Source organism: Phalaenopsis equestris, unplaced genomic scaffold, assembly GCF_001263595.1.
Source record: "Phalaenopsis equestris unplaced genomic scaffold, ASM126359v1 Scaffold001316, whole genome shotgun sequence".
Classification (NCBI taxonomy): Eukaryota; Viridiplantae; Streptophyta; class Magnoliopsida; order Asparagales; family Orchidaceae; genus Phalaenopsis; species Phalaenopsis equestris.
In genome coordinates, this window is record NW_018165755.1 from 90876 (window position 1) to 100578 (window position 9703).

At 32.6% G+C, this 9703-nt stretch overlaps 1 protein-coding gene across 2 annotated transcripts in view; it reads right to left on the bottom strand.

Annotated features, from left to right (window-relative positions):
• Window positions 1-859: 859 nt before the first annotated feature.
• The window catches only part of LOC110033990, a 9903-nt gene continuing 1059 nt past the window's right edge, over window positions 860-9703 (bottom strand). Inside the window, exons 2-4 of one of the 2 annotated variants that reach the window (XM_020738196.1) lie at window positions 3846-4106; window positions 1589-1807; window positions 860-991 (exon numbers count right to left, since the gene is read on the bottom strand). In XM_020738196.1, coding sequence (XP_020593855.1) covers window positions 1616-1807; window positions 3846-4106 — 453 coding nt within the window. In that variant the 3' untranslated portion in view covers window positions 860-991; window positions 1589-1615. Of the gene's footprint in view, window positions 992-1485; window positions 1808-3845; window positions 4107-9703 lie in introns of those variants that run through there. The other variant, XM_020738195.1, reaches the window with a different exon arrangement.

The window sequence follows — 9703 nt, forward strand, 5'->3', positions numbered from 1 at the left end:
CATGGTTTGACCCAACTAGAGCCCTCTAACCGGATGATTGTCGTCAAATGACACCATTATACTATGACCACGGTCACAGCTCATATGTTCCCTAATTGTTTTATGTCTTTTGAGTTGTGAACTATAAGAGTACAATTTATTGAAATAAAACATTTTGTCAGTTAGGGTCAACTTAAATTTATCCCCTTACACAAACATTCACCCAAGATCTATAAATGTCTCTTGGACGATGCAACTCATGGCTGCTAACAAGAATCTTTCACTACCTCCTCTGACTAAGTAGATCAAAGACCACGACGACCTGGGATAATGAAACCATGGGATCTTGATCAGATTCATCATCATTTGTCTCGTCATCCACTTCAAGATCCTAGTGATACATTTTACAACTTAAACTGTATATTTGCTGCTATTATATGTTAAATATTTAGTGTTTAATGACTAGCCTAAATCAAAAGTGCTCTCCAGTTATCAGGAGGGTGGTTAATTAACCATAGAGACTTGCACCTATGGGAAATCTCGAACCTAAATCAAAAAGTCCTCACAAAATGAGACCAAATCTCTGGGTAGTATATTATCTACTATCTCATTAGTCTTTTGAAAATTTTGACCTTCAAAGCTGTCTCAACTCACAGCAAAAACAAATAGTCAGAGGGCGGCGTCAAAATTTTCAAACCCCAATTATCTTTCTGAATTATAAGAGAATAACCATTTTTTGTAATAGCTCAGTAAAGCACCAAAAACATCAATGAGATCTCTTAATTAGCTGCTCAAAAGCTTCATGTTCAAAAGAAAATTTATCAATGAATAGAAGCCAAAATATCGTAACACCATTACATAAATATTATCCCAGGGGGGGGCAGATTTCGTACGATATACAGTATTTCAGAAGGGAGAACTTAAAACAAATTTCCTCAACCTTGGTGATTCACAAATTTAAACTTGATTAGTATTTCTGACCACAAAAAACTAAACCAGTAGTAGTGCGCCCCTACGAAAATGAGAATCAAAATCAATGATATGTTCATGTAGCAGAAAAATATACAGGTTTTTGCGACGTTCCATGCCTCAGAAAATCCTAATAATTCATAATTTGCGATTATTGCATACATATAACCTTTATCATATCATCTAAACAAGCAATAAAACCATCACTAAAACACAACCTGCTCAAAAGTTGCTAAAAGCTACAACAAAGTATTTAGGGGGATTTAAACACATAGCACACAATTCTTATGTATTTACATCTGTCACTCATCACTCCTAAACTTCCATATTTACACATATGACACTCAAAACTTTAATATCACATAAAAAATAAAACTATCATTTTCTTTTTTAAGTGAAATACAACTTTTCATGCATAAGTTTAACGAAGTAAAGTGCTATGTCTGTAAATATGAAAGTTTAGGTGCGAGATAGTTAAATACAAAAGAATTGTATAATAAATATGTAAATTTCCCAAAAATTTTTTGATGTGTTGAAGGAACCCAAAATAAACATTTTGGCATCTCTGAAGGTTTAAAATAAACATGATAAAAATAATAGAGAAGCCTTCTAACAATCATGTACATTTGTTAAATTATACCTCAAAAGCATTAGAAATCTGTGTCTGCTAGGAGTTTATAGCTTTCGAAACTGCATAGATGAAGTCCAAGACACCTGTACCCTTGAGAAGGCCTTTACCAGTTAAAAGCTCAAAATCAATCAAAAAGAGGAAGCCTATTATTGCAGCCTTTCCATTTATTAATTCATTCTTTGATGTGAAACCAAAAGCTTCAAAATTTTCATCAACCACCATTCTCACCTGAAATCCGAAAAAAAGAAAAGGGAATGAGAACAAACCAAGCAAGTATTGTCCTCTTAAATCAAACATTCAGGTTACCAAATCAGAGACATAACTTGGTAAGGAGCTGTTTGGGATCACTTTTGATTTTTTTTTTAAATTTATATTTTTACTTAAAATAAAACATGTTTGATATGTTATGACATATTTAGTTGTTTTTGAAATCACTCAAAATAAGTTTTAGTTGTTTAAAGTATTTTAAAAAAACAAACTAAGTAAATTTTAGATCAAAGGAAAAAATACAAAAATGCACTAAACAAACATATTTTTAAAATAAAAACAAAATACAAAAAAACAAAAATACAAAAATAAAAACTATAAGTAATCCCAAAGAAGCCCTAAGGTAGTTGCAGTTGTTTGAAGAAACAGTTGTGAAGATACTGCAGAAGTAGTTGTTCAAACAATTGTGGTGGTTATGAAAAAAATTATTTTTAAAGAAAAGTCAGATCGCAGCTTTCTAGCAGTCACCACACTTAGCCAAATTTGGTGGCAAAATACAGCTTTTTGAAAAAATAGGCAAAACGTAATTTTGCCAAACAAAAAAAAAAATTGTTGTGCGAACCGCACGGTCGCCCCAAACACACCCTAAATCTTCAAAATCGACTCAATTCATAAACAGGGCTAGCATGAGAAGTCAAACAGGCATAGAAGTATAAACTTGTAAATAAACAAGTAGAAAAATGCATAACGATTTACTTCTAAAGCATAATTTGTTAATGTTGTGTTGCCCGTGTTGTGCTATTTGGGAATCAATGTTATTGCACTCACAGAATCAGACAAGCTACCCTGGAAGTGTTTTGTTCACCATAGTAAAGCTAATAAGAAGAGATATTTCTTACAAAATTAAATTGTAATATGTTATTTTTTTAGACAACAGCTCAAAAGAATTATCAAGCAAGGAGGTTAAAATATCAAAATGCTTGAAATACACAAAACAAATTGTTCCAAAGATCATTGAGAACGTTTCCAAAGAACAATTTAAAAGAGAAGTTCCACTTTCTAACCATGTATAATCTATAAAATTGAAGTCAAACAATATAAAGGGTGAAGGCAAAAAAAGACTCCTGTGCTAATCTATTTGTCAAGAAAAAGTGAATGCCTCCTACATAGCAGCCAAAAAAATAACATTTTAAACATTATTTTCAGAAAGAATAACAATTGTATCGGAATTTCTGCAAGAAAAACTACATATATATGTATATATATATACATCTGTCACTATATATATCGGAATGTCTATAAGAAAAACGTACAGTCATACTTGAGTTGAAATCAATAACTTCAGAACATAATGACTGCGTTTTTATTTTATTTATATATTTTTTTCCATGCCAAAATAGAAGAAAAAATCCTTGAAATGTTCGTATGGCAGCATTAGCACTTTTGAGGTTTATCCATTGCGCAGTGCATAATGAAGTATATAGGTTGAGTTGGGTTAAAATAATAAATAGAGTATATATAGTACATACTTGCATGGTTAAGCAAAGATGCTATCAGCATTTGCCAACACGATAAATTTTGTCGGCTAGAAGTTTTATTCTTTAAGTAAATTTATTTTATTTTATTTTTGGGGCATTTACATACATAGCACACAATTCTTATGTATTTACAAATCTCAGGCCTAAACTTTCATATTTACACACATAGCAGTCAAATCTTTAATATCGCATAATAAATAATACTATTATCACTTTCTTAAAAAGTGAAATGCACCTTTTAATGCATAGTTTAAAGCACCAAAGTGTTATGTATGTAAATATAGAAGTTCAGGTGAGAGATTTGTAAATACATAAGAATTGTGTGCTACGTATGTATATTTCCCTTTATTTTTTAGATGCATGTTTTATAGTTCTATGAATTGCACGATAATATGAAATAATCCTTTTGTTTCAACAAGTTCAAACATATTCTATGATCTCAAACATGTATTTAAATACTGTACTCTTATTGTGTCCTTTCAATTATCATGTATGGAATAATAAAAGAAAGGGAGAATGACCTCTTCAACATTGACATCCGATGCAGTAATCCCTGGCTGTGCTTTACCACTGAAAACAATCTCTGATGATCCAACAGATTTTGCATTTCCCTCCATGCTGATATAGATATTTTCATTGTCAGTTTTTACAGGATAAACAAGGAGCTTTCTCAAAGCTGGCGTTAGCACCCTCAGCACGGGGTTTTTTGGGTACCAGTCTTTAATGTCCCCAGTTTGAAGATCAAATGTGCTGTCTGTTGTAGGACAAATAATGCAACCATCCTGGAAATAATGGAAAAAAAAAATCAACCTCCAAGATATTAACTTGATGTTTTTATATAAAATGATAATAACCTTATATAAAGCTAGTTAGTGCCTTCAAAATAAAAAGTGTTATTTCCACAGGAGAAGGATACCAAAAAGATTCAGGATAAGGAATGGAAAACTTCAAGGAATTTTTGCACGAGTCCCAGCACTTCTGGCTATTTGTACAGAAGGACAACATTTTTTAACTTCCATCAATATAGCTTTAAGAGTTTATGTTTAAGTTTAAAAAAAAGGCAGTTAAAGATCTAAAACAACTGAAGATTTATCAGAGTTCTGTTGAACCCTAATAATTTTACTAAGGTTGAGTTATACCCCATAAAATTTATTGAATTTGAAGAATATTAAAATTGTAGCAAATTCTAGTAACTTAATTGGGATTGTAACGAATTGTTATAATAATATCAAAATGTTGCTGTTTTTCCAAGTTTTCAATACACTTTGGAAAGAAAGCAAACAATGTTCAATCCAATGAGAACCTTTCTATGCACTAAGGACCAACAATCTTCTTGATCACACGTAGAAAAAAAGTGAGGGTCGAACAACCCACAAAAATTCTGATGAATATTTGGAAAGAAAGTGAATCTCATTCAGTCAAAATAAAAACCTTCTCGCAACTAAGGACCAACAACCATGTCTGTCATACTTCGAAGAAAATATGGCTTCTACTCTGATATCACATTGGAGGGCCCCCCTATCAATGCTCATGAATATTTGTAAAAAAAAAGAAAATCTCATTCGGTCAAAATTAGAAACTTTCTGCAACAAAAGTTTATAATCATGCTTATTAAACTTTGCAAAAATAGCAAGGGTCCTAGTCTGACAGGCACTGAGGAGCTTAAAGACTGAGGAAAAAAGGTTAAAAAGTGAAAAAAATTGTAACCATTAAATAGAGCCAAGTATTCTTATTTAATAAAAAATAAAAGAGAATTGTACATATATAGCACACAAGTCTTATGTATTTACATATCTCATACCCAAACTTTCATATTTACATACATAGGACTTTGGTGCTTTAAACCTATGAATGAAAAGGTGTATTTGATTTTTAAAAATTGGAATAGTGCTAGATTTTTTGTGATATTAAAAATTGGAGTGCTATGTGTGTAAATATGAAAGTTTAGGTGTGAGATACGTAAATACATAAGAATTGTGTGCTATGTATATAAATGTCTTAAAATAAAAACAATAAGATTTGACTTATGTTAAGAAATGCAGAGGTAGACCTAGGATGACTTGGGCATATTGTATAAAAAATGATCTTAATTTACTATAATTAAATGATAATATGACACTAAATAAGACACAATGGAGATAAATGATTCATGTAGCCAACCCCACATAGTGGGATAAAGGTTTTGTTGTTGTTGTTGTTGTAATGTTGCATTAAAAAAAATTCATAAAATTTCATGCAGTCATACTACTAAAGCAAGTATCAAAAATGAACTTGGGCATTCCTTTCATTACAGGCCTTAGCAAAATAAAATTCATCTAGCACATGATATATGTACCCAATTCCCTTAAGTTTTAGTGGAACTAACTAGGATTTTATTTGGGTTCTTTGCATCATAAAAGTCTCTCAGTTTTGAAGAAATCCCCTACTTATCCATCATAGATGCATACATGGCTTTCTTTTCTTCCAGGAATAGCTATTCCTTCTCTTTGTTTAAGAAGGAAATCCTGGAAACAAGAGTGAACACTAGTTTGGGAAATTTATCTATATACCACCCAATTCCTATGTATCTACATATCTAAGAGCTAAGCTTCACTGTTTACACACATTAAAAATGCCAACATTTTAACTTTTCAAGCATATGTAAGTTGGCATGCATGTAAAAATTGAAGTTGAGTTAGAAATGTAAATACATAGGAATTGAGTGGTATGTATGTGCATCTTCCTACTAGTTTGAATCTTCTGTTAGATGATAAAATCTATGAAATCATTATTAATGGTGAGGGTATTAGAATATTAGAATATTAGTATGCAGAATTTTGTATCAATTGCTCTGATTTGCTTTTATTTTCTTTCCTTTTTACCTTTTATTTTGTTTTTATTTGTTGTCATACCAGTAAATCCTGTAATGGGTATTTATTCTCCTTTTTGCATCAATAAGATTATCTTGGGTCCAATTCTAACATGGTATCAAAGTCATGCCCTAATCTAATTGTCGAGCTCCCTGCAGCCGGTTAGATCTGCATCCAGGTTCCTGCAGCCAGCTAGGTCTGAATCCCCGAGGATCCTGTCTCAACGATCACATCTCCAGGCACCAGTCATCCGCCTCCAAAGCTGGACCACATCTTCAGCTTCTGCCAAAGTCCAAGAATTTCAGCCACCAAAGCTGGTTCCCGTCTCCAGCAGTCAGTGCCAAATTCCCAGAATTCTGCCTCTGTATTAATACAGAATTCTGCCCTGTATTAATACAGAATTCTGCCAAATTTCCAAGCTATATTAATACAGAAGTCTACCAGATTCCAACTTCATATTTCTTCCATCATATTGCCGGAAACTTTGTCCAGCCAGGCTAGAAGAGCATATCCTGCAGGAACCCCTTCCTGAGGCCATATATCTTCCGTCTAACAATTAGAACCTTACGATGTCTCAACAACCTAACATCTCGTTTGGCTAAATTAAAACCACGGCGGACTCTTCCAGCACTGAGTCATCATCAAAAGGTGTTCTTGATTCCACCGGAGGTCAATTCCAACCTCGATTTCCCTACATACTGGTTGATAAGAAAACAATATGAACATCCTGATAACTCATAAACTAAACGGCAACTACTTTCTACAATGACCCTAATCTGTATCTTTCTTTATCAAAGTGTGTGGAAAATTCGATCATTTCACTGGTATGATTCTTGAACCTCCAAATATGAACTTAGGGTATGAAGCTTGGGAAGTGGAGAATTTCATGGTCATGTCGTCGCTGATCAACTGACCTGTCTCTTTTTTAGAAATTATAGAAAAGAACAACATGTTCCAGTTTCTGGCAGGCTTTAATAAAGAGCTTAACGAAGTCTAAGGTCGTATCCTTGGTCGGGATCCTCTTCCTTCTACTCGTGTTGCTTTCATCGAGATTCATTGTGAAGTGCTCTATACTTCCATTCTATCTGTCGAAGCATCCGCCTTGGTCTCTAATAGTGCTCAACCCCAGGACCCTACTTGTGAATTCTGCCACAAACCCAACCACACTCATGATAAGTGTTGGAAACTCCACGGAAAACCTGCAACCAAACCTTCGACCAAATTTTCGTTGCCAAGAGTCTCGCTACGGCACCTGAATCCAACATAGTACAGTCGACCTCTATCCAGAACAATCTAGAATCCTCCAATTCTATTAAAAGTTAAATTGAGCAATTAATCAAGTTGCTTGGATCAAGTCATCTCTCTTTCGTCAAGGTATCAATCTTATAACACTCACTTCTTTTACACCTTATAGTTCATGGATCATTGATTCAGGTGTCACGGACCACATGACTGAAAGCTCTCAAGCCTTTTCGACATACTATCATTTGCTCAGGGAAAGATACTATTAAAATTGCTGATGTCTCCCAAAGTTTTATTGTTGGTAAAGGGTCTCTTGTTTTAACAGTAGGTCTAACTCTGAAATCTGTGATACATATACCTCTGTTTAAATGTGATCTTTTATCTATCAGTAAACTGACATATGACATTAATTGTGTTGCTCAATTTTTCTCTGATGTCTGTATCTTTCAGAATCATTGTTTGGAGAGGATGATTGGAATTGCTAAACGGGTTTGCGGACTTTACTTCTTCCAAGAGAAAAACACGAAGAATGAGAACACTACACCTAGTAATTGCAGTTTGTCTCAGTCCACTGAATGTCATATTATGTTGTTACATTATCGTTTGAGTCATTCTAGTTTCCAGTACCTAAAACAATTACATTCATTGATGTTTACTAATAAATTTTTTTCTAATTTCAAATGTGAAACATGTTAGTTAGCTAAACATCATCGTGTTCCTTATCCACCCAATAATTATACTTTTCGCTCATTTTTCTCTTATTCACAGTGACTTATGGGGACCCTCTCGCACTCCTAGTTACACTAATAAATGATGGTTCCTTACTTTGATTGATGATCACATTCGGATGACATAGGTCTATATTTTAAAAGATAAATCTGAAACTGTTATACTTTCAAAAAATTTCACACCTTCATTTTAACCCAATTCAAAACTCATATTCAAGTCCTTCGGACTGGAGGGGGAGTATTATAATATTAATAAGTAGAATTTTGTATTAATTGTTTTAATTTGCTTTTATTTACTTTCCTTTTCCTTTTTATTATGTTTTTATTTGTTGTCTTACTAGTAAATCATATAGTGGGTAATTATACCCCTCTTTGCCTCAATAAGATTATCTTGTGTTCTATTTTAACAGAGGATTTAGTCACTTCCATCTACTTTATCCTCTAAGGAAACTTTATGATTTTACCTTATAAAGTTTATCCTTTGCAAACTAATGGTGTTTTCTCTCTTGCTAAAGCTATAATAAACCATTTTTTCTACTTCTTTTAAACTTAGCTGGACTAAAGATTTTTTGGCACAATGGAATATCCCTCAAATATTTCATCGACATATGAATGACTGCTTAAATCGTTTGACATAATAAATATCATGAACACTTCAAGAAATATTTTATGTCATGAGCATGCCTCCGACATGCCTTGAGTCTAGCATGCTACTATTATTTTAATTAGGGAAATTTACATACCAAGCACAATTCTTTCGTATTTACCTTCAATCTAACACGTAAAATTTCATATTCACATACATAGCACTTTGGTGCTTTAAACATATGCATGAAATGGTGTATTTCACTTTTAAAAAGTGATAATAGTGTTATTTTTTATGTAATATTAAAGATTTGAGTGCTATGTGTGAAAATATGAAAGTTTAAGCGCAAGATATGTAAATACATTAAAATTGTTTGCAATGTATTTGAAAGTCACTTTTAATTAAAGGTGGACACTGTCATTACACAATCTGACATGTAATGAACATGCAATGGTGGCAAAGTCTATTTATGAGCAAGATTCAAAAATCATTTTTTTTATCGATGATGATGAAAGCTTTGTGGCAGAGGACATTGATGTTAATTGTGATAACAATTGAAATGTTGAATGTGTTCGGACCAGTAGTGGTAAATAATACTTTCTTAAGATATTTCGAAGATTATATACTTGTTTTATTTTGGCATTTTGATAGAGCAATATGATGTTGATTTAAGAAAATCACATCTAATGATTAGTGTTAATGTCGATGTGTTGTTGACAATAAAGTACACATGATAAAAATATATTAAATTTGAAAAAATAATAAAACAGTTATAATTGAACCTTTTTTTTTTGTCCTAGAGCTTTATATGTGATACACATGATATAATATTTAATATTTTCATTCTTTTTATGGATATATTGTGTTCTTGTATATATCCTTCTCCACTAGGGCTGTCAAAATGGCTCTTTGTTCGCGAGCAGCTCGTGTTCGGCTCGTTTTGGCTCGAAATACTACTCATCAAGTTTATATAT